The sequence below is a fragment of the Macaca fascicularis genome, chromosome 8, assembly GCF_037993035.2.
Source record: "Macaca fascicularis isolate 582-1 chromosome 8, T2T-MFA8v1.1".
Lineage (NCBI taxonomy): Eukaryota > Metazoa > Chordata > Mammalia > Primates > Cercopithecidae > Macaca > Macaca fascicularis.
Window position 1 is genome coordinate 42972559 of NC_088382.1, and position 27100 is coordinate 42999658.

Genomic DNA, 27100 nt, shown 5'->3' on the forward strand with positions numbered 1-27100 from the left:
CTGTTTAGTCTGTTGATATTTTGTGATTATATATCAATCAATTGTATATCAAAATATCAATTTTGTGACTATATATCAATTACATATCAGTATATCAGTTGTGTTTATATATCAATAATCACAAGATATCAACAGACCAAACACTAGATGACAAAGACAATGAAAAAACAACTATATACAAATTAAAAATTTAAAGGACCCATAAAATATAAGTACATAGAAATATTAAAAATCAAAGGATAAAAACACATCATCTAACATCAGGAAAATACTACAAAAGAAAAAATATGTTATGTGATAATTATATTAACTAACAATACATTGATAAGAACAAAACTTAAGGGCAAAAAATGGACATGCTTATTGCAACGTATTAACAAAATAATTCATCAGGGAGATGGAGACTTTTAAAATTTGCTTATAACTAAAAACGTGGCTGCAAAATATATAAAACAAGATTTAACACAATTAAAAATAGAAGTTGACTACCATACTGAGATATTTTACATAGGTCTCTTAATAACAAATAGATTAAGAGGACAAATTAATAGGAAAGATACCCAAGACTTTAAAAACCCAAAGGAATGTTGGATAAAATATACATACATAGAAGCTTATATACCACAATGAGAATATGTATTTTTTTTCAAATACAAGTAAAAGTTTTATGCACATTGATTCATATTAACCAATATCAGGCCATAGAACACATCTTTGAATAAGAAACAGAGTGTCACTTAAATCACATTATCTGAATACAATGCAACTAAGTTATAGTGGACTTGATAAAAATATTTTAAAAATGCTATTTTTAATGAAATGAATACCTCTGTTGTGGTTATATGAGATAATAGGCTTATTCTAGTTAAATACACACTAAAGAATGTAAGAGTAAAGCTTCATGATGAGCTTTACAAGTTACTTTCAAATGTAAACATAGAGTGCACAAGTGATAATGGGATACAATATTAATAAAGTGAGAAAAGAGAATAAGGGTCCTTTTTGTATTATTTTATTCTTGTAACTTTTCTGAAAGTTTCAAATTATTTCCAAAAGAAATGTTTAAAAAGTGAAGATGAAATAAAGACAATTTCAGATGAAAAGAAACTGAGGAGAATCCAGCAGGCTAAAGAGGAATATCATACATTAAGACCTACTAGAAGATATGAAAAGCTCTGCAAGTGAAAAATGTGTGTGTGTGTGTGTGTGTGTGTGTGTATATATATATTTTCATATATATTCATATATATGAAATACTTTTGAAATATATATGAAATACATATGTATGAATATTTATGAATACATATTCATATATATAATACTTTTTATTTCCTTAATTTCTTTTTAAAATCATTGAATATTTAATTTTTAAAAATCTATTTTTCAGTTTATAACACATGGAGAGGTAAAATATTTAAAAACAGAATCATAATGACTTACTAGGGTTAAATGAAATTTTACTGCTCTGAGGCTCTTACATTATTAATGAAGTGGTATAACATTAATTCTAGATCATGATAAGTAAAGAATACTAATCAGAATCCCTAGGGAAACCACTAAGGTTGGAGACTGGAAAGAGAAGCATAGCAAAAAATAAAAATAAAAATAAAAAAAATAAAGGTTAAATATAACCCATTGATCCAAGTGTAGGAAGGAAGAAACAAATAAGCAAATAATTGATGCGATGTAAGAACACTAATAGTAAAGTATTATTTAACCTACATCCATAGTTATCAATTCTTTCGAGAAAAAAATCAACATTCTATGATTCTTCCCATTTTTAAGATACAGAACTTCTATCAGAGATGGTAAGCGACTATAAAACATAAAGTAATCTTCTGAGGGATAATATTTAATAACAAAGATTTCCAACTGAGTAATAAAATAACTCACTTAAAAATAGAAATAGATTGAAGAATTTCAATCAACAATTGGAGTGGATCTAAAAGTATCTGCAGCTAGATATGCTACAATAGATTAGAGTGTAGTGGAACCCTTCCACATGAAGTTTATACATTACTGGGAAAATTGATATCGATTTAGAAATCAATATATAAATATTGATCCCCCATGTCTCTGTAAAGACAAGTGAAAACATTTCTTTATCTCCTGTTAGACTGAGACACACATTCAAACAGATTAAAATATATCTCCATTGAAAACGTTGAGAGTTTTTTATTCATATTCTCTCTAAATTTCAACAAAAGCAAAGATATAATAAACATACTGATATTGCATACCATGGCTTTATCCATAATGATTTGTATTTTCAGAGTTCTTTTCGATAGCATGGCACCTGAATTTATCTGTGAAATAGAGGACATGAATTAAATAACACATTTTCAAAATTTTTACATTGCAGTTGTCATGCACAATACATATACACACACACTCATAAGTGAGATATAGAATATCCATCCATTTAGCTACCCATCTATCTATATGCAGATGGATGATAGATATACAGACATAGATACACGAATATAGATATAAGTAATAACACAAGAGGATGGGTACACACTTAGCAGGTGGGATTCCAACTACAAATTTTACAAGAAAATCAGAAGCATTTTACTTTATGTTATTGATAATTAGAATTGTCAAAAAGTCACTGAAATGAGGAAAAAATCCCATACTTCCTTCCCCTTTTAACATTACTATGTACTCTGTAGCACATCACTCCCTCACCAATCTTCAAAGTAAACTAACATCCATAAACATTTCCCCAAACGTTGCCTTTATTTTCTTACTATTTTTGTACTTTTACTTCTTTATGTTAACTTTATTGGGGTTTACATTCAATAAAATATGTCCATTTTAAGTATAAACTTATATTATTAGTGAGTAACGTATACACCATCACAATTTATAAATTGGTATTTAGAACAATTGGAAGAATTACATCAAAATATTAAGAGCACTATCTTTAAACAATGAGGTTTCACACAATTTCTACAATTTCTAGTGTATTATCTTGCCTCCTTTTCACTTTTACATTTTCTATCAAAATAACACTTTTAAATAAAAAAAAAAATGCATGTGCCAAAAAACTTATAAAGCAATTTGATCAAATTGGTAATAATTTTCTTAGTAAGATACAAAATCAATATAAAAATAGCTGTATGTCAATAAAAATCCCCGCAATTAAGGAAACAGGTTATGATGCTTTAGAATTATGTGTGTTTATAACGATTACATTTTCTAAATATCTGAATAAACAAATACATGTTTTAAACAAATATCCTACAACTGAACTTTTTAATATAATAAATATCTGTTTAAATTTTTTCTCCAAATGTGTCAAATTTCAGAATTTCACTGTGAATAATCTTATCAACAGTAAGACCAATGAAGAACTCATAAATGAGAATACTCACATCTGATTTGACAAGAATCCTGTAGGACTGATCTATATATTGAGCCACAGGGTAATTTTCTTGAAAGGAGAAATGACCAATAGCATCATTTTTTATTCGATAAACTACATGCTCATATGTAGGTGAAGATTCCAATGGTTCAATACCATAACTAATATTATCTAACTGCAATAATCCTCTGGATATTCAAATACAAAAAAGGAATAAAAATGTTATTGATATATTTGAATACACTTTATGCTAGTGAGAGTTTTTTTCTGAATACATTTTATGCTTGCCAGCCTGGGATAGAGAAAAAGAGAATAGAAAAAAAGATCAAAAGAATATGTAAAAAAGAAAAGTATTTAAGAAGATAAAGTTTATATTTCTCTGTGTTTATTCTGCCCTTCAGGAAGTTTCTGGAAATTAAAGGCTCACATAAAATCTCAATGTACATATCTGGAATATGCCATTACCTGAGTCCAGAACACGTGCGTAGTGTCACAGCTGATTTTGGAATGTCTGCAACATATCCTTGGTAAAAACAATGACCCTAAAAAGGAATACAGAAAGATATATTCATAAATGATTTGGAAACAAAGTCCTAGCTTTCATCTTTACTTCCTATATATTGTCAAGCATTCATATTTTACCATTATCATAATATTATTTATCAGGTATTGAATCTCCATATCAATCTACAATCTCTTTCTCTAAGTTCTTTTCTGCTATGTTATTAGCTCCTAAACATTTTCATAATTTCTATTCCCAATTGCTGACACTGGTAGGCCAAATTTACCCCTAGTAGCAGTTATCAGAGCCCAAGTGGACCAATCAATCCTACCCAAACACACATTTACAGCAATGTGCCTATTACACTCACACCATCAAGACTAACAAACTCAGGCAGGGAAATCCATACCCTGCTCCATGTCAAGCAACAGCAGCAGTCACCTGCACTTGCAGTGGTGCCAGCAGGATCTGAATCTATAAGCCCCTCACAAAGAGGTAGAAGGCAAACCAGGTCCCAACCTCTCTCCAGCAGTAGAGAGTAATCCAGACTCAATAGCTTCCGGCTGTGCACCCAGCAGGAGAAAATGATCCTCATGAGTTACTTCCCATTTCTCCCTACTATAAGTAGAAAAAGATCATTCAGATAGGAGCTATCTTCAACCAGGGTCACTGGCAGAGATAGAATCAAGCACACTGAAATCTAGTAGTGGAGAAAAGGCAGGATGAATGTTCTCCATCCTATGGATCTTTCCTTACCCACCTCAAACAGAAACACTACCTGGCCCACGGAAGTACGATTTATACCTCTAGCTTAACTGCTTAAGAGGCAGCAGAAGATCCAATGCAGCCAGAACAATGAAACACAATACAATAATATTGTAAAGAAAAACAGTTATTGGAACAGTGGACTCCAGTAAAACAAAGCTCAAACTGAATGACTGTCTTCTAAAATAGAATATTAAAAGAAGGTCAAGAGCCTTGACTAAATGTCAAGGATACAATCAAAATAATTCATTATAACAAAGACCAGGGATATCCCAACAAGAATGAGAAAAGAAAAACAACTGATGACATCGTTGAGATGAGTCATAGGATATTAAAAAATATTTGAAAGAAGTAATAAAAATTGCACTAATGAATAATGACAAATTCTCTTGAAATAAGTGAAATAACAGAAAATCTTAGGAAATAAATAGAAGCCAAAAAGGGAACAAATGAAAATATTAGAACTGAAATATATAATAAACAAACAAGTGAATCACTGCATAAGCTCTATAGTCTGGAGTACAGATGACAGTGGATAGGATCACCAGGGTTAAGGAGAATCCAATTGCATATACCTAACCTACAAAATAGAGGACAAGTGGCTGAAAAATGTATGATGTCTCAACAACTTGTAAAACAATAGCAGAAGATCTATAATTTATACTTTAAAAAGAAAAAAATGGGGTTTAAATAATATTTAAAATATTATTACTGAAATTTTGGTCAGCCAGATTGTGAAATAGGAATCCCAGGACACTTCTTCTCCCCACAAGCATACCAATTCAGCAACATTATATGGGAAAATTACGTTTGTGAGTAATCAGAAACTAATACAGAGACAGACATGCTGGGAGGATGCAAAACTAGACTCCCTAAAGCTGGTAGAGAGACTTGGGTCACTCTTTTCGCAGGAAACCCAAAGATATCCGCACCTAGATCTATTTTAATCAAACATTAAAAGATCAAAAACAAAGAAAATTTTGTAAACTACAAAAGAATAGCAACTTGTCGCATACAAAGGAAACTCCATAGGACTGTGAACAGACTGTTTTGTTTTGTTTTTTTTCAGGAGAAACCATGCTGGCCAGAGGAGAGTGGGATGAGACATTTTTTAAAAGCGCTGAAAGAAAAATTAAGCCAAAAAAAATGCTATACAAAGCATTACAGATTTCTTACAAAATCTATAAGAAACTCACTTGAGACTTAAGTACACATATAGGATGAAGGTAAAGAGATGGAAAAATGAATTCCATGCAAATGGTAAGCAAAAGGGGGCAGAGATTTGTATGCTTATATCAAAGAAAATAGATTTTAACACATAAACCATCATAAGAGAAAAAAATGACATTTTTTCAGGGTCAATATCTGAAGAAGAGAGATTACTTATAAATATGTACACACTCAATATTAGAACATATAAATAAATAAATCTGAAGGAAGAAAGAGACACCAATACTATAATAATAAGAGACTTAATACCTTATTTTAAATAATGAGGGGGCGGAGCAAAATGGCCGAATAGGAACAGCTCCAGTCTCCAGCTCCCAGCGCGAGCGACACAGAAGACCGGTGATTTCTGCATTTTCAACTGAGGTACTGGGTTCATCTCACTGGGGAGTGCCGGACGATCGGTGCTGGTCAGCTGCTGCAGCCCGACCAGCGAGAGCTGAAGCAGGGCAAGGCATTGCCTCACCTGGGAAGTGCAAGGGGGAAGGGAATCCCTTTTCCTAGCCAGGGGAACTGAGACACACAACACCTGGAAAATCGGGCAACTCCCACCCCAATACTGCGCTTTAAGCAAACAGGCACACCAGGAGATCATATCCCACACCTGGCTGGGAGGGTCCCACACCCACGGAGCCTCCCTCATTGCTAGCACAGCAGTCTGTGATCTACCGGCAAGGCAGCAGCGAGGCTGGGGGAGGGGCGCCCGCCATTGCTGAGGCTTAAGTAGGTAAACAAAGCTGCTGGGAAGCTCGAACTGGGTGGAGCTCACAGCAGCTCAAGGAAACCTGCCTGTCTCTGTAGACTCCACCTCTGGGGACAGGGCAATAACAAACACAGCCGAAACCTCTGCAGACGCAAACGACTCTGTCTGACAGCGTTGAAGAGAGCAGTGGATCTCCCAACACGGAGGTTGAGATCAGAGAAGGGACAGACTCCCTGCTCAAGTGGGTCCCTGACCCCTGAGTAGCCTAACTGGGAGACATCCCCCACTAGGGGCAGTCTGACACCCCACACCTCACAGGGTGGAGTACACCCCTGAGAGGAAGCTTCCAAAGCAAGAATCAGACAGGTACACTCGCTGTTCAGAAATATTCTATCTTCTGCAGCCTCTGCTGCTGATACCCAGGCAAACAGGGTCTGGAGTGGACCTCAAGCAATCTCCAACAGACCTACAGCTGAGGGTCCTGACTGTTAGAAGGAAAACTATCAAACAGGAAGGACACCTACACCAAAACCCCATCAGTACATCACCATCATCAAAGACCAGAGGCAGATAAAACCACAAAGATGGGGAAAAAGCAGGGCAGAAAAGCTGGAAATTCAAAAAATAAGAGCGCATCTCCCCCGGCAAAGGAGCGCAGCTCATCGCCAGCAACGGATCAAAGCTGGACGGAGAATGACTTTGACAAGATGAGAGAAGAAGGCTTCAGTCCATCAAATTTCTCAGAGCTAAAGGAGGAATTACGTACCCAGCGCAAAGAAACTAAAAATCTTGAAAAAAAAGTGGAAGAATTGATGGCTAGAGTAATTAATGCAGAGAAGGTCATAAACGAAATGAAAGAGATGAAAACCATGACACGAGAAATACGTGACAAATGCACAAGCTTCAGTAACCGACTCGATCAACTGGAAGAAAGAGTATCTGTGATTGAGGATCAAATGAATCAAATGAAGCGAGAAGACAAACCAAAAGAAAAAAGAAGAAAAAGAAATGAACAAAGCCTGCAAGAAGTATGGGATTATGTAAAAAGACCAAATCTACGTCTGATTGGGGTGCCTGAAAGTGAGGGGGAAAATGGAACCAAGTTGGAAAACACTCTTCAGGATATCATCCAGGAGAACTTCCCCAACCTAGTAGGGCAGGCCAACATTCAAATCCAGGAAATACAGAGAACGCCACAAAGATACTCCTCGAGAAGAGCAACTCCAAGACACATAATTGCCAGATTCAGCAAAGTTGAAATGAAGGAAAAAATCTTAAGGGCAGCCAGAGAGAAAGGTCGGGTTACCCACAAAGGGAAGCCCATCAGACTAACAGCAGATCTCTCGGCAGAAACTCTCCAAGCCAGAAGAGAGTAGGGGCCAATATTCAACATTCTTAAAGAAAAGAATTTTAAACCCAGAATTTCATATCCAGCCAAACTAAGTTTCATAAGTGAATGAGAAATAAAATCCTTTACAGATAAGCAAATGCTTAGAGATTTTGTCACCACTAGGCCTGCCTTACAAGAGACCCTGAAGGAAGCACTAAACATGGAAAGGAACAAGCGGTACCAGCCATTGCAAAAACATGCCAAAAGGTAAAGACCATCGAGGCTAGGAAGAAACTGCATCAACTAACGAGCAAAATAACCAGTTAATATCATAATGGCAGGATCAAGTTCACACATAACAATCTTAACCTTAAATGTAAATGGACTAAATGCTCCAATTAAAAGACACAGACTGGTAAACTGGATAAAGAGTCAAGACCCATCAGTCTGCTGTATTCAGGAGACCCATCTCACACGCAGAGACATACATAGGCTCAAAATAAAGGGATGGAGGAAGATTTACCAAGCAAATGGAGAACAAAAAAAAGCAGGGGTTGCAATCCTAGTCTCTGATAAAACAGACTTTAAACCATCAAAGATCAAAAGAGACAAAGAAGGCCATTACATAATGGTAAAGGGATCAATTCAACAGGAAGAGCTAACTATCCTAAATATATATGCACCCAATACAGGAGCACCCAGATTCATAAAGCAAGTCCTTAGAGACTTACAAAGAGACTTAGACTCCCATACAATAATAATGGGAGACTTCAACACTCCACTGTCAACATTAGACAGATCAACGAGACAGAAAGTTAACAAGGATATCCAGGAATTGAACTCATCTCTGCAGCAAGCAGACCTAATAGACATCTATAGAACTCTCCACCCCAAATCAACAGAATATACATTCTTCTCAGCACCACATCGTACTTACTCCAAAATCGACCACGTAATTGGAAGTAAAGCACTCCTCAGCAAATGTACAAGAACAGAAATTATAACAAACTGTCTCTCAGACCACAGTGCAATCGAACTAGAACTCAGGACTAAGAAACTCAATCAAAACCGCTCAACTACATGGAAACTGAACAACCTGCTCCTGAATGACTACTGGGTACATAACGAAATGAAGGCAGAAATAAAGATGTTCTTTGAAACCAATGAGAACAAAGATACAACATACCAGAATCTCTGGGACACATTTAAAGCAGTGTGTAGAGGGAAATTTATAGCACTAAAGGCCCACAAGAGAAAGCAGGAAAGATCTAAAATTGACACTCTAACATCACAATTAAAAGAACTAGAGAAGCAAGAGCAAACACATTCGAAAGCTAGCAGAAGGCTAGAAATAACTAAGATCAGAGCAGAACTGAAGGAGATAGAGACACAAAAAACTCTCCAAAAAATCAATGAATCCAGGAGTTGGTTTTTTGAAAAGATCAACAAAATTGACAGACCACTAGCAAGACTAATAAAGAAGAAAAGAGAGAAGAATCAAATCGACGCAATTAAAAATGATAAAGGGGATATCACCACCGACCCCACAGAAATACAAACTACCATCAGAGAATACTATAAACACCTCTACTCAAATAAACTGGAAAATCTAGAAGAAATGGATAATTTCCTGGACACTTACACTCTCCCAAGACTAAACCAGGAAGACGCTGAATCCCTGAATAGACCAATAGCAGGCTCTGAAATTGAGGCAATAATTAATAGCCTACCAACCAAAAAAAGTCCAGGACCAGATGGATTCACAGCTGAATTCTACCAGAGGTACAAGGAGGAGTTAGTACCATTCCTTCTGAAACTATTCCAATCAATAGAAAAAGAGGGAATCCTCCCTAACTCATTTTATGAGGCCAACATCATCCTGATACCAAAGCCTGGCAGAGACACAACAAAAAAAGAGAATTTTAGACCAATATCCCTGATGAACATTGATGCAAAAATCCTCAATAAAATACTAGCAAACAGAATCCAGCAGCACATCAAAAAGCTTATCCACCATGATCAAGTGGGCTTCATCCCTGGGATGCAAGGCTGGTTCAACATTCGCAAATCAATAAACATAATCCAGCATATAAACAGAACCAAAGACAAGAACCACATGATTATCTCAATAGATGCAGAAAAGGCTTTTGACAAAATTCAACAGCCCTTCATGCTAAAAACGCTCAATAAATTCGGTATTGATGGAACGTACCTCAAAATAATAAGAGCTATTTATGACAAACCCACAGCCAATATCATACTGAATGGGCAAAACCTGGAAAAATTCCCTTTGAAAACTGGCACAAGACAGGGATGCCCTCTCTCACCACTCCTATTCAACATAGTGTTGGAAGTTCTGGCTAGGGCAATTAGGCAAGAGAAAGAAATCAAGGGTATTCAGTTAGGAAAAGAAGAAGTCAAACTGTCCCTGTTTGCAGATGACATGATTGTATATTTAGAAAAACCCATTGTCTCAGCCCAAAATCTCCTTAAGCTGATAAGCAACTTCAGCAAAGTCTCAGGATACAAAATTAATGTGCAAAAATCACAAGCATTCTTATACATCAGTAACAGACAAACAGAGAGCCAAATCAGGAATGAACTTCCATTCACAATTGCTTCAAAGAGAATAAAATACCTAGGAATCCAACTTACAAGGGATGTAAAGGACCTCTTCAAGGAGAACTACAAACCACTGCTCAGTGAAATAAAAGAGGCCACAAACAAATGGAAGAACATACCATGCTCATGGATAGGAAGAATCAATATCGTGAAAATGGCCATACTGCCCAAGGTAATTTATAGATTCAATGCCATCCCCATCAAGCTACCAATGACTTTCTTCACAGAATTGGAAAAAACTGCTTTAAAGTTCATATGGAACCAAAAAAGAGCCCGCATCTCCAAGACAATCCTAAGTCAAAAGGACAAAGCTGGAGGCATCACGCTACCTGACTTCAAACTATACTACAAGGCTACAGTAACCAAAACAGCATGGTACTGGTACCAAAACAGAGATATAGACCAATGGAACAGAACAGAGTCCTCAGAAATACTACCACACATCTACAGCCATCTGATCTTTGACAAACCTGAGAGAAACAAGAAATGGGGAAAGGATTCCCTATTTAATAAATGGTGCTGGGAAAATTGGCTAGCCATAAGTAGAAAGCTGAAACTGGATCCTTTCCTTACTCCTTATACGAAAATTAATTCAAGATGGATTAGAGACTTAAATGTTAGACCTAATACCATAAAAATCCTAGAGGAAAACCTAGGTAGTACCATTCAGGACATAGGCTTGGGCAAAGACTTCATGTCTAAAACACCAAAAGCAACGGCAGCAAAAGCCAAAATTGACAAATGGGATCTCATTAAACTAAAGAGCTTCTGCACAGCAAAAGAAACTACCATCAGAGTGAACAGGCAACCTACAGAATGGGAGAAAATTTTTGCAATCTACTCATCTGACAAAGGGCTAATATCCAGAACCTACAAAGAACTCAAACAAATTTACAAGAAAAAAACAAACAACCCCATCAAAAAGTGAGCAAAGGATATGAACAGACACTTCTCAAAAGAAGACATTCATACAGCCAACAGACACATGAAAAAATGCTCATCATCACTGGCCATCAGAGAAATGCAAATCAAAACCACAATGAGATACCATCTCACACCAGTTAGAATGGCGATCATTAAAAAGTCAGGAAACAACAGATGCTGGAGAGGATGTGGAGAAATAGGAACACTTTTACACTGTTGGTGGGATTGTAAACTAGTTCAACCATTATGGAAAACAGTATGGCGATTCCTCAAGGATCTAGAACTAGATGTACCATACGACCCAGCCATCCCATTACTGGTTATATACCCAAAGGATTATAAATTATGCTGCTATAAAGACACATGCACACATATGTTTATTGCAGCACTATTCACAATAGCAAAGACTTGGAATCAACCCAAATGTCCATCAGTGACAGACTGGATTAAGAAAATGTGGCACATATACACCATGGAATACTATGCAGCCATCAAAAAGGATGAGTTTGTGTCCTTTGTAGGGACATGGATGCAGCTGGAAACCATCATTCTTAGCAAACTATCACAAGAACAGAAAACCAAACACCGCATGTTCTCACTCATAGTTGGGAACTTAACAATGAGATCATTTGGACTCAGGAAGGGGAATATCACACACAGGGGCCTATCATGGGGAGGGGGGAGGGGGGAGGGATTGCATTGGGAGTTATACCTGATGTAAATGACGAGTTGATGGGTGCAGCACACCAACATGGCACAAGTATACATATGTAACAAACCTGCACGTTATGCACATGTACCCTACAACTTAAAGTATAATAATAATAAATAAATTTAAAAAAAAATAAAAAAATAAAAAAAATAAAAGTAAACAAAAAATATTAAAACAAATGGATGCAGGAAAAGCAATACTATGAGAAAAGTTCATAGCAATATATGCCTACATTAAAAAAAGGCATATCTCAAATATGTTTATTTGAAGGATCTAGAAAAGCACGATAAAACTAAGCCCCAAATTAGCAGAAAAAATTAAAAAAACAAAGATTAGAACAGAAATAAAAGAAAAATAGAAAACCAATATAGAAACAAAGAAGTTCGTGTTTCGAAAAGAAACAAAATTGACAACTAAACTTAGCTATGCTAAGAAAATAGAAAGGATGCGAATGAATAAAATCAGAAATAAAACAGAGACTTTATAACTAATCCCGCGGAAACAGAAAAAGATCATGTAAGAGACTAGTATGAACAATTTTCTGTTAGCAAACTGGATAATCCAGAAGAAACTGATAAATATCTAGAAACATAGAAACTGCCAAGATTGAATCATAACGAAGTACAAAATTTAAAAGGACTCACAACTAGAATGATTAGATCAGTAATCAAAACCTACCGACAAACAAAAGAGCAGGATCAGATAACTTTACTGTTGAACTCTACCAAACATTTAAAGAATAATTAATGCCACAACAACCATTCTTAAACTCTTGCAAAAAACTGAAAAAGGAAACACTTCCAAATTTACCCTATGAGGCCAGACATCAAAGCCACATAAATCATTACAGGAAAAGAAAACTACAAGCCAATATCCCTGATGCACATAGATGGAAAAAGTCTCAAAAACATCTGAATGCAACAGAATATTAAAAGTGTCCTACACTATGACCAGGTGGGATTTATCTCTGGAATGTAATAGTGGTTCAACATAAGACAATCAATTAATGTGATACACTATATTATATAATAAATAATACAATTTACAGGATGAAATTAATAGATGCAGAAAAAGCAAATCTCAGCTTCCTTTATAGGACCTTATACATACATTATTATGACCCTAATACAAAAATCAAACAAAGTCAGTACAAAACAAAACTTGCAGATCAATATCTCTCATGAATACTGATGAGTGAAACCTCAAGATAATAAGTCATGTGTAAAAAGAATTATAATTAATCATGTCAGGACTTGGTTGTAATTTTTTAGGTATGCAAAACTATTTCAAGATTTAAAAATAAATCAATTTGATCCAGCATGCCCAAAGACCAAAAAAGAAAAGAAAAACTTGTAGTCCTATCAACTGATGTAGAAAAAGCATTTTCTGTAACTAAATAGCCATTAATGAACAAAAAGAACAAAATAAACTTTTAGCAGGCTAGAAATAGAGGGGAATTTTCTCAACTTCATACGGAGACTATAAGAAAACCTAAAGCTAAAATTATTTTTTCACAATGAAAGACTGAATATGTTTTCCATGAAATTGAGAATAATCGAAGAATGCCCTCGCTATGGTTATTCAGCATGGTTCTGGACATTTTAGCAAATTACAGTGAGGCAAGGCAAAGAAATGAAAAGCACACTGACATATTGGTTGAAAATGAAGAAAGAAAATTGTCTATATTTGTTAAAGACGTGTCTATGTAGGAAATCTCAAGGCATCTATTAAAAAGCCCTTTTAGAACTAATTTGTGAATTTAGCAAGATTCTAGAATAGTAGATGAAACCCAGAAAATGAATTGCATCAGTAGAACAGTATACACGTGGAAACTAAAATTAAAACACAAGATCATTTACAATTGCTGCAATAAAATGAAATACTTAGGTATAAACCTAAAAAATGTATAGGATCTGAAAGCTGAAATAACAAAAACACTAGTGAAAGACATACGTAAATGACCAAATAAATTGAGAGACTTACTGTGTTTTTGAATTGGAAAACTTAACATAGTAAAGATGTCAGTTCTCCCCAAATTGATCTATGGATTTAACACAATTTCTATCATAGTCCTAGCAATTTTTTTTTTTTTTTTTTGCACATGGAGTAGCTTTATCTAAATCTTACATAAAAAAGCAAAATATCTAGAATAGAAGAGTTTAAAAAGTATAAGAAAGAATAATAAAGTGGGAAAAACCACTCTAGTTAACAACCCAGACATATATCCACACTAGATCCACGGATTTTTTTGACAAAGTAGTTAAAAGAGCAATTCAAAGCAGAAATATAGCCTTTTAAAAATATAGTGTTGTAACTATTATACATCTAGTCAAGACTGAACTTTGATCCAAATTCCACACCTTATACAACATTACCTCAACATAGATAAAGAATTAAATGTAAAGTATAAACTTAAAAAAACCCCAGAAAGTCTTCAGAAACTACTGTTACGTAGAATCCGTAGGTATGACATGAAAACAGCCAATCATAACAAGAAATTGTTGATAAATTAGCCCTCATCAAAAATAAAACTCTTTGATCAGTGGAGACCATTTGAAAAGTAAGACAAATCACAGACAGGGACAAAATATTTGCAAAGCACATGTTTGACAAAGGACATATTCAAAATATAGAAAACTTAAAAATCAACAGTAATCAGCAACTTTAAACTCCAAACTCTCAGATTTTTGCTTGGTTCCATGTCTGGATGCTATGGTTCAGACTATCTACAGTAGGGGGCAAACTTAAATATGAAATTCACCTCCTGTGCTTACATTCTCTCAGGTACAAAATTCCTAATTGGCCTATTGTCACATGGCTCAAAACAGGTGTCTCATGTATTTTTTTTTTTTTTCTGACTTCGAATTGTAATTTGGTAGGGAGGGAAAATCCTTTACCAGTTACCATATTGTAGATTTCGTCATCTCTCAGTTCCAATTCAGCAATAGAGTGTGACCAGTCATTGCCTTTCATTTCCTCCCAGTCGTGTGAATAAATGTCTTACAGAGTAATAAATACCTTACAGGGTGTAATAAATATCTTACAGGGTAAAATGAGCTTTCTCACATAATTTCAAAACTTTCTTGACTCTTTAATGCCTTTCAGCCTGTAATCCCAGCACTTTAGGAGGCCAAGGTAGGCAGATTACTTGAACCCAGGAGCTTGAGACCAGCCTGGGCAACATAGTGAAATCCCGACTCTACTAAAAATACAAAAATTATCTGGGTGATGGTGTCGCGTACCTATAGTCCCAGCTACTCGGGAAGCTAAGGTAGGGGGATCACCTGAGCCTGGGAGGCACAGGATGCAGTGAGCCAAGATTGCACTGGGGTGACAGAGTGAGCCCTCGTCTCAAAAAACAAAAAAACAAAACCAAAAAGAAAAAAGTTTTTCTGATACAACTCGAATTCCGCGGTTTCACATTTGGACCTATTAAGGTTCGGTACACTACTTTATCGCATCCTCACTCTCATCAGTTCCCTGGGGTCTTTCTGTAAGGTAATGTCTACCATTTTCTCCACTGCCCAGGCCCTCTCATATATCGATTGAAACTTCTCAGTGTGTCTTCGCTTCTTCAGACACTTTTTTCCCCCCCTAAAACTCCTACTAATACTTCCAGACATACTTTAAATGTCCTTTTTGGAGAAATGATTCCTAAGTTCCAGATTTTTAAAAACGTACTTCTATTCAATATGCTTTCATAATAATTGCCACATTATATTTAATTTTGTAATCTGTTTTCTCAATAATTATATGGGCCATGAAGCATTCATTTCCTCCCCAACAATGGCACCTTAACCACATACAAAAATGCAAATTTACTTGGCAGAAACCAAAACTTACCTTTGAAAATGAAGAATCTACATACAATGTTCCTGATTCATTGTATAAATACACCAGGAAATGTGGGTGTAAAAATGACCTAATTCAATAAAAATGATGACACTTCATTGTAATTATATCATTGATTAAAAATAACTTCCAGAATAATAAAATTAAACAAAATTTACTTTCAATACAAACATCTAAAAATGAAATGGACTTATTTCTATATTAACTTGCTGCTTTTTGATACCATATTGTGAATATAAGAAAGAATAATAACCAGTATAATCAGAAAAATGTGTGGATGCTTTAATGAATTTAAAATAATCAGCTAGGGCCAGGTGTAGCACTTTGGAAGGCCAAACCTGGAGGATTGCTTGAGCTAAGGAGTTCAAGACCAGCTGGGGCAACATATGGAGACCATTTATCTCTACTAAAAATAAAAATAAAAATGAATTGGTGGGTCATGGTGGTGTGTGCCTGTAATTTTAGCTACTTGGGAGGCCAAGGCGAGAGGATGGCTTGAGCTAAAGAAATCTAGGCTGCAGTGAGTTACGATTGCACCACTGCACTCCAGCGTGGGCAACTGAGTGAGACCCTGTCTCAAAAATAAAATGAAATGAAATAAAATAAAATAGGCCAGGTGCGGTGGCTCATGCCTGTAATCCCAGCACTTTAGGAGGCCGAGGCAGGCAGATCATGAGGTCTGGAAATCGAGAACATCCTGGTGAAATCCCGACTCTATTAAAAATACAAAAATTATCTGGGTGTGGTGGCGTGTGCCTGTAATCCCAGTTACTTGGGAGACTGAGGCAGGAGAATCGCTTAAACCCAGGAGGCAGAGGTTGCAGTGAGCCAAGATCATGCCACTGTGCTCCAGCCTGGTGACAGAACGAGACTCTGTCTCAAAATAAATAAATAAATAAAAATAAATAAAGAAATAAATAAAATAACTGACAAACTCAAATGTATGTACAGTAATAGGTAGGTCTGCCAGATTTCAAAAGAGATTTTCTTTCAGATTCAACTGTAATTTTATGGCTCATACACCTTAGTTAGTATTTGTTAACAAGTAACAATAGATTTTATATATTTACATTAGTTTTCATGATGTTACTTTAGATGATGTTAGTTTACATGATGTTTTCATGATGTTGGTAAAAACAACCCCAAAATTCTTAGTGTCATAAAACAGCAATGAGTGTCCTTCACAAGTTTACTAAAAATTCAGCTCCATCCTGCCTTCCTTCTGGAACCTAGGAAAAGGCAGAGTGCCTCCCTGAAACAGTCTCAAAATGACAACCTGAAATTGATGACTAAAATGAATCACAGAGAAGATATAAAATGTTAAATGAATCTAATATTCAGTCTCTTATTTAAGCTCAATTTAAGGTAGTGATTGTAAAAATTTGAGACACTAAAAATAATGAATAAAAAAGTGGTAACTTACTGTTTTTCAAGCAGGAAAGTATATGGTTTCCCCTCAATTTTGATGGAATAAGTGGCCTGTAGCAAAATATTCAGAGAGAAAGTAATTGGTAGAGATTCTAACTTCTCAAAAGTTAAACGTCACAGTTCCTTGAAACATATATTCATTCATACAAATGTAGATTATATCCTGCACGTATCAAAATTGGAACGTATAACAGAATTAATTGTAATTTAAATAAACACAAGGAGTCTAAATTTCAAAACTCAGATCATTAATCATTAGCATATATTATTATGAGATTTGAATTTAAAATGGGGATAATGTTTAGAAATGCTGAGAAACAGTTGAAGAAACTTGAATTTTGTTATCTTTGTTCCATTTTGCAGCTCTCAGCACAAATAAATTGAAAATGAAATAATGCAGCACAGGTTCCCAGTTAAGAATAAAAGACTTACTGCTCAGCTGCCAGAGGTACTACCCACAGGCAGTCCTCATCTCCCTACCCCCTTTGGCTCTTGCCTTCGCTCAAGAGAGTCATCTTACACAAAGTCACGCTTTCTGGGACAGCCCACATCTCATTAGAAGCTCCTCCATTTAATGGAGGTTTCTGGTTCAGATAGATTTAGTATGGTGTTCCAAACAGATTAAATATGGTGATATCTTCATGATAAATTGTTATTTGTATCAATAATAAAAATTCCTTTCGTTTCCACAACCTTTTAAGGCAATTTTATTTTTTCAACTTTATTGAGCTACGACTGAAAAACAAGTTTTGTATTTATTTAAAGTGTGTAAAAGATGTATATGATGTTTTAATATACATATACATTGTGAAATGATTAAAACAATCGAATTACTATATCCACCACCTCACATAGTTACCATTTTATCATATGTGGTGAGAACATTTGAGGTCTATTCTTAGCAAATTTTAAGTAAACTAAACATTATTATTAACTATAGGGACCATGATGTGCATTAGATCTTCTGAATTTATTAATCTTATAACTGAAAGTTATAACATTATATAAGATTATATAAGAAATTAATAAATTTTTAACATATTTGACCAATGTCTTCTCTTTTCACCCTTGCCTCCAACCTCTGGTGCTACCGTCTAATTTCTGTTACTATGTGTTTGACTTTATTTTTAAGATACTATGTATAAGTGAGATAATGCAGCATTTGTCTTTGTGTGTCTGGCTTATTTCACTTAGCATAATGTCCTCCAAGTACAACCAGGTCGTTACAAATGATGGATGGCAGGATTTCCTTCTTTTTAAAAACTGAATACTTTCCATTGTTTGTCTATTTATTGATCAATTGATCGATCACCTATCAATCTACATTTTCTTTACCCATATACCCAGAGATGAATGCCATACTATTTTGATTATGATAGATACATAATATAATTTACTTTTAGTATATTGTATATATTTAAAGTATACAACATAAGTTTTTGATAGTCTTATCTTGATTTAGAAATAGATAAGTGATTCTGGCAGTCAAGCAAATTAAAATATATAGCATTCCAATATAGTTACTTTCTTTTATATTTTCCTTGTTGTTGTTTTGGTGGTAAGAGTACCTAAAATCTACTTTATTGACAAATTACTGGTATAAAACATATTATTGTTAACTACAGTTCTTTTGTACATTAGATTTCTTAGATGTTTCATCCTATGTAACTACGACTCTGTACCTTTTTACCTACATTTTCACATTTGCCCCTGCACCCTCCTCCTCACACAGAGTCCCTGGTAACCATTGTTTTCTCCACAATTCTATGTATGAAAATTTTTGAAATTCCACATATAGGTAAGATCAGGCAGAATTTTTCATTCTGTGTCTAGCTTATGCCACATAGCATAATGTCCTTTCCCTTATTTCATGTCATCACAATGGTAGAATCTACTTCTTTTTAAAGACAGAATAATATTCTATTTCATATATAAATACATACATACCACAATTTCTCTATCCGTTCATCTGTATATGGACATTTTGGTTACTTTCATATCTTGACTGTTGGGAATAATGCTGCAATGAACATGAGAGTGCAAATATCTTTATGAGGTAGTGATTTCATTGTAATATAATTGGAAATGAAGAAATGTGATGGTGCATCAGGGTTTTTGCTCAGAATTGTTTTAACTATTTTGAGTCTTTTGTGGTTCCATGAGAATTTTAGATTTGTTTTTTTTCTGTTTTGGTGAAAAATGCCATCAGAATGTTCATGGGCATTGCATCATTGCATTGAATCTGGAGGCTGCTTTGGGTAATATGTACATTTTAACAATATTAATTCTTCTAATCCATGAGTAAGGGATATCTTTCCATTTGTTTCTGTCTTCTTCAATTTTTCTTATCAATTTATAGCTTGTAGTTTTCAATGTACAGATCTCTCACCACCATAGGTAAATATATTGCTAAATATTTTATTCTTTTTGATGCTACTATAAGTAATTTTTTAAAAAAATTTATTCCTCAGCTAGTTTACTATCAGTGTGTGGAAACACAGCTGATCGGTTTTATGTTGGTTTTTGCATACTGCAACTTGACTGAATTCATGTCTTTGTTCTAACCTTTTCTTCATATAGAATGTTTAGGATTTTCTATGTATAAGATCATGTCTTCTGATAATAGACAATTTGACTTGGAGGCATTTTATTTTCTCTTCTTGAATAATCCTTCTGGTGCAACTTCCACCTATGGTGAAGTCCAAAGATAACGTTAGTCTTATCTTGCAAAGAGGCAAGTTTCTCTCATCTAATTGTCAAGGAAGGGCTATCCAAGAAAAGAAGGTCAGAAGGACTTCCTGACCAAGAGGCTTTATGTCAGGGCCTGCATGGGCACTTCCTCTCTCTTGGCAAAGACTGTGGTCTCTCACAGGACACTTGAGGTGACTTAGGTCTTCCCTGCTTAAGACCAGTGGCCGCCATCTAAGTCCTATCTGTGTTTGGAGAAGGCAGTACTCCATTTGGCTGTAGTTGGCAGCTCAAGCTTGGCTTGGGATTTTCCAAGTGTCCCCATCCTTTGGTCTCTTCATTGGAAGCACCACATCTCCTGTCACTTGCACACTCTGCCACTGATGGCATACAACAATTTAGTTTTCCTGTGCTTGTTTCCTGAGAGCAAGGCAGCGGCAGGTCTCAGATTTCTTTGAATAAATGTGAGGTGTTATGTAAGAAATGCAGCCACATATACACCGATTTTATTTTATTTATTTACTTTTTTGAGACAAACTCTCACTCTTTTGCCCAGGCTGGAGTGCAAGGGTGCTACCTCGCCTCACTGCAACCTCCGCTTCTGGGGTTCAAGCGATTTTCCTGCCTCAGCCTCCCTAGTAGCTGACACTACAGGTGCTTGCCACCACGCCCAGCTAATTTTTTTTTTTTTAAGTAGAGATGGGGTTTCATCATGTTGGCCAGGCTGGTCTCAAACTCCTGACCTCAAGTTATTTGCCCGCTTTGGTCTCCCAAATTGCTGGGATTACAGGCATGGCCACTGTGCCCAACCTGATCTCTTTATCATTTCCAGGCTGTTCTCCCCTCACCTTCCCTTTCTTCCTTCAGAATATGCTCACAAAGGCCCCCTAAGCAGTGGGTACTGGAGACAGCAGAGAGAACAAGGCTCAGCCCTGCTGGGTGCAGTGTGGGTGGCAGACAAGGATATTGAAGATTACAATAACACAGTCTCCTGGTGGAAATGCACAGGGGACTACGGGAATGCACAAACAGGTGGCCTAGCCCAGCCGTGAGAGGGACTTGCAAGGGGGGCTTCCTGGGTCCCTGGGTGAGGATGTGAATTCTGGCTTCCACTGGGCCTACACTGAGTGCCCCTGGCCAGCGGGGGTCAAAAGACCTACAGGAAGAAGCTGAGACACAAAATACAATTTTAAAGACTTAACTTGAATTGAAGTGAGGACTGCTGTTGGGGATGCACTTCCAAGTGGTCTTTGGGAGTGGTCCACTTGGCCTTTGTTACAAGCAGGTAATTTTTTTTTTTTTTTTTAAGATGGAGTTCAATGTTTAACAGTAGTGGTGAGACTGGGCACCAGTGTAGTTTTCATGATATTAGAGGAAAAGATTTCATCTTTTCCATATTGAGTATGATGTCAGATGTAGGCCTGTCATTTATGGCCTTTATTATTTTGTAGTAAATTCTTTCTATACCCAATTAGTTGAGAATGTTTATCATCAAAGAATGCTGGATTTTGTCCAAAGCCTTTACTTTATCTATTGAGATGATGATATGTTTGTTATCCTTTATTCTCTTAATGTGGCATACACATGTACTCATTTGCATATATTTAACAATCCTTGAATCCCAGGAATAAATCCCAGTTGATCATGATATACAGTCCTTTTATTGTGCTGTTGAATTTGGTAATATTTTATTGAGGATACTTTCATCTTTGTCCAGGGATATTGGCTCATGTTTTTATCTTGGAGTATCTCAGTCCAACTTTGGTATTAGAGTAATATTGTAATACTGGCTTCATGAAATAAGTTTGGAAGTGCTCCTTCCTCTTCCACTTTTTGGAAAACTCTGAGAATAATTGTTATTTACTCTTTATAAAAAAAAAAATGTTTGGTAGAAATCACCAGTTAAGTCATCTGGTCTTGGACTTTTCTTTATAGGAGATTTTTGATTGTTGATTCAGTCTTACTTGTTATAGATCTCCTCAGATTTTCTATTTTTCATTATTCAGTCTTCATAGATTGTTTCTAGGATGCTGTCCATTTCTTCCAGGTTATGCAGTTGGTCGGCATAAAATTGTTCATAGCATGATGCTTTTACTTGGTGATGTCAATTGTAATGTCTCCTCCTTTATTTCTGGTATTGCATATTTGAGTCCTCTGCTTTTCCTAATATTGTTAAAGGTTTATTAATTTTATTTATATTTTTAAAAATATAACTTTAGTTTTGTTCCTCTATCTATGGTTATTCTACTCTCTTCTTTTTCACCCTTTGTTTTCTTCTTTGACCAATTGGTTGTTTAAGAAGGTGCTGTTTAATTTCCACTTATTTAGGAGTTTTCTATTTTTCCCTGTTTCTATTTGATGGAACGTTCTATAGAGGTCTTTTAGGTCCATTTGGTCTAAAGTGCAGTTTAAGTCTAAATGTTTCTCATTAATTTTCTGCTGTATAAATCTATCCATGGTTGAAATTGGGGTATTGAAGTCCTTTGTCAATATTATTTCTCATTTCAGTTCTGTTTAAATTTGCTTTATACATTTAGGGGGCTCTGTGTTGGGTGCATATACACTTTAAATTGTTGTATCTTCTTGATTAACTGGCCCCTTTATGATTACAGTATGACTTTTTTGCCTTTTGCTACAGTTTTTGACTTAAAGTCTATTTTTGTCTCATAAAAGCACAGAGACTCCTTTCCTCTTTGGATTTTGATTTCCATGCAATATCTTTTCCTTTCCCTTCACTTTCAGCCCCTGCATGTTCTTAAAGCTGAAATGTGTCTCTCTCAGGCAGCATATCTTTGGATACTTTTAACCCATTCAGCCACTCTATGTCTTTTGATTGGAGAGTTTATAGTCCGTTTAAATTTAGAGTAATTATTGACATGAAGACTTACTATTGCCATTTTGATAATTGTTTTCTGGCTGCTTTATATGTTGTTTTGTGCATTTTTCTTCTCTTCCTGTGTTCCTCTGTGATTTGATGTTATCCTGCAGTGGTATCTATTGATTATTTTCTCTTTAATTTTTGTGTATTGACTACAGATTTTTGTTTCATGGTTTACCACGAGGCTTACATAAACATATAGTTATATCAGGTTATTTTAAGATACTAGAAATTTAACTTCAATCACATACAAAAACTATGCAATATTACTTCTACACATATGCATAATTTTATGTTATCTATGTCAAATTTTCCATCTTTTTATGTTTTGTATCCATTAACTATGGTAGTGATAGTTATTTTAACACTTTTGACTTTTAACCTTTACGTTAGAGTTATAAGTGATTCATACACCACTATTACAGTATTATAGCATTCTGAAATTGACTTATATTTACCTTTGCCTGTGGGTATTACACTTTCATATGTGCTCCTGTTATAATTTAGCCTCCTTTCGTTTTAGCTTAAATAACTCCTTTTAGCATTTATTAGGCAAGCCTGGTGGTAATAAACTTCCTCAGCCTTTGTTTGTACAGGATATTTTTTATCCTTCATTTCTGAATGACAGGGTTGTCAGGTAAAATATTGGCTATTTATATATTTTTAGTTATATTCCTATGCAATTTTCAAGTGTATATCAAATTTATGTATGTAATTTATTTACTCTTGCCCATTATGCATTGTGTAATATCCATTATCACTTATTTCTTCTTCACCCTGTGAAATATATAGAAGTACGTCTACAAATTGCTAAATGCATTTTTGAGTTTCTTGTTAAGTTTTATCCTAATTGATTGTTACCATATAATTAGTTTTATGCTACCAGTATTTGATTTTTAATTTTCTTTCTTTACTATCATCAATTTTGTTGACCGTCCTATATATTCTTCAGAAGAATGTACATTACTTACAGTGGCATAGAGCTAAATTACAGCTGGATTGGAAAAGCTCTATCTTTAGATCTGGGGATCCCTACACATCTGGATATTTCAGATTCTTGTCCAAAACAAAGGCAGTGATATTTATAATGGGCTTTCATGGCTCAAAACGTCCCTGGCCAAGGGAGCCTCCTCAGTGTTTGCCTAATTATTTTGACAAGCCCTGCTTGACTATTTAAAGAGTCACTGAAAGATTTCAGCAGAGATCTCTGAAAGCCAACATTTCTCCTGTAGTTCTTTTGTTGGTAGACTCAGTATGCTTCAGGAACACAGAGATTGTGTTTCTAAACAGGGAGCTCACAGTGAATGTTTCTTGGATTCTTGTGTGATAAACTGTAGAGTCTAGTGAGTCCTAAAACATATCAGAACTGGAGAAAACAATACATTCACTTCACTGGGTTCATGTTCTATATATGTCCATTGGATAAAAATATTTTTGTTGTTCAAATTTTCTTTACCTTTATGAATTTTTTTATGATTTGTCAACCAACATTTGAGGAAAACATTTTAAGATCTCACTATGGAAATGGCTTTCACAGTTTCTTCCTCTAGAGCTATGAATTTTCACTCTATAGGTGCTGAATGCATTTTATTAAATTTATACAACTTCAGAATTGTTAAATGTTCCTAGTGAGCTGAATATTTCATCACTAAAACATAATGTTTATCTCTCACGGTGGTGTGTACATGTGTGTGTTTGTGTGAGTTAGTGGAGATGAGAAAATTGAACAAAGCCTGGTGACAGTTCAAAAATATATGTATCATTATTGTTTGTTAATAACAGTCAAATGTAAAGTAACTTTTCTGGAAGATATTCTTCAATGTTTACAAAAAAATTTAATGGCTTGCCCATTGATCTACATAAACAACTATCAAAGAAATTTTATGAAACTATGAGTTGAAAATTTGATAAGATATATGTTACATCCATATGACATATCATGAAGTCATAAAAATGACAGAGCCATATTATCATAAAAGTAAATCCAATATTTATAAATAAATGAAAAGTCAATTACAGTCATATAGAATCATTAAAAATATATGTGTGCATGTGCATGTGTTTCTAAATATTCATTTAGTACAAATTTATTATTTTTAGAGACTGGTGTGGACATTCATTTTATTCAGCATTCTCTGTATTACCTCAATTTAATTTTACAACATACCTACTTTCCTACTCTAATCAGATGAAAGATGACATCACTTTCATTTTTACAAAGGATTTATATACACATGTATAGGCATGAAGATAGTCTTTATATATTATCATGTTAAAAACATATTGCTTGGTAAATATTAGTATGACCTCAACTATATAATAACACAGATTTAAATGTACATATTTTCTAAAAGAACCCAGTAGACTGAATATGGTTCCTTTGTGTCATAGGAATCTGGGGATTCTTTTTCTGAATCTCTATTTTAAAACAGTTTTCTTTTTTTTTTTTTTTTTTGAGGCGGAGTCTCGCTCTGTCACCCAGGCTGGAGTGCAGTGGCGCGATCTCGGCTCACTGCAAGCTCCGCCTCCCGGGTTCCCGCCATTCTCCTGCCTCAGCCTCCCTTGTAGCTGGGACTACAGGCGCCGCCACCACGCCTGGCTAGTTTTTTGTATTTTTAGTACAGACGGGTTTCACTGTGTTAGCCAGGATGGTCTCGATCTCCTGACCTCGTGATCCGCCCGTCTCGGCCTCCCAAAGTGCTGGGATTACAGGCTTGAGCCACCGCGCACGGCCTAAAACAGTTATCTAACATTCACATATTACTTGAGAAATGAAAAAATATCAAACTCTTGCTGTCATTCAGACCAAAAGACTCCTTAGCACGGTAAATTAGAACACAAAATTTCACAAAGGGATATGTATGAATTCTTTGGGGCCATGTAGTCCAGAAAAAACAAAACACCATAATTTTAAAAGGTGATCTCTTAATTACATGCGTTTCTGAAACATCGCCATCATTGGTGTTTGTCTGGATCTTCCGTGGTACTGTAATTTGCAGAACTGGTGTTTCAGAATCTGCATGAGGAAAAGCATATGTGAACATTCCCAGTGTATTCATGTCACAGCGTCCTTTCTCATCACTCTTTATACTTCCATCGCATACACGCACACGCACGCACACGCACGCACACGCGCGCACACACACACACACACGCGCGCGCACACACACACGCGCGCGCACACACACACGCACACGCACACACACACACGCACGCACGCGCACGCGCACGCACACACACACGCACGCACACACACACACACAGTCCAGTTCCAGGAAACGGCTCCTCCAGGTATGGGAGGTTTATCCTAGCTCTGCCCAAGGACACTTCAGGGCTTGGTGACCTCAGCCCTGCGTGGTAGAAGTGTGGGCTACAGGTCCCATCCGGCATCCCCGCTTCCCGCTGCAGCCTGTGGTCCACACTTGTGAGCGGTTCTGAGGCCCCCTCCCCAGCCTGGCCTGCGCTTCTCTGCCCTGCGAAAGGCGAAAGGGGAAAGGCGGCGTCCTCTCCTGCAGGGCTCTTTACTTACGCGGGCCCGCGGAGGTCAGCCGGCCCAGGCCTGAGAGGATCAGCAAGAGAGACAGCATTGCCTAGCCAGCGGCCCAGCCACAGGACGGCCGTTGCCCTTGGAACGGCTGCAGCTCGAGGCCAGGGTGGTGGAGGCCGAGCGGAGCGGAAGGGCCGTGGGGTCTGCGAGTGCTGCGGGACCCAGCTCCGTGGATCCCGAGGCGGGTGGATCCTACAGCCCCGCGCTCCCGCCCACAGTGGGCTGCATCGGAGGAGGCACGTGGGAGCCGGCATTTCTGGGCACGTGGGCTCTTTTTTTTTTCTAAAAAGTTGACATTTACAATGCATTCAGGGGTAATATAGGGCTATAAAGCACATTTGTACTCTAGACCTTTTGCTGATGAAGTCTTGGCAAGATGACTGTTCCACATCATAGCCTTCTGGGAAGACGGTTGAATTATTGTAGTGAAGGAAAACAGGAAAAAAAAAAAAAAAAAAAAGGAATCACAGTATGTTTAGCAGCAGCCAATTGCCAATTTTAGTAATATCTAGTTCTAGTTTTCTTCTCTTAAGACTCAGGTGAAAACACAAACAC

General features: G+C 36.1%; 1 protein-coding gene across 2 annotated transcripts in view; it reads right to left on the minus strand.

Annotated features, from left to right (window-relative positions):
* The window catches only part of LOC102123198 (A disintegrin and metallopeptidase domain 3), an 86468-nt gene extending 59727 nt beyond the window's left edge, over positions 1–26741 (minus strand). Inside the window, exons 1-7 of one of the 2 annotated variants that reach the window (XM_045398176.2) lie at positions 26528–26741; positions 25932–26014; positions 17428–17483; positions 15996–16074; positions 3833–3909; positions 3378–3555; positions 2241–2306 (exon numbers count right to left, since the gene is read on the minus strand). In XM_045398176.2, the coding sequence (XP_045254111.1) occupies positions 2241–2306; positions 3378–3555; positions 3833–3909; positions 15996–16074; positions 17428–17483; positions 25932–26014; positions 26528–26585 (597 nt within the window). In that variant the 5' untranslated portion in view covers positions 26586–26741. The remainder of the gene's footprint in view (positions 1–2240; positions 2307–3377; positions 3556–3832; positions 3910–15995; positions 16075–17427; positions 17484–25931; positions 26015–26527) is intronic. The other variant, XM_073999974.1, reaches the window with a different exon arrangement.
* Positions 26742–27100: the final 359 nt, after the last annotated feature.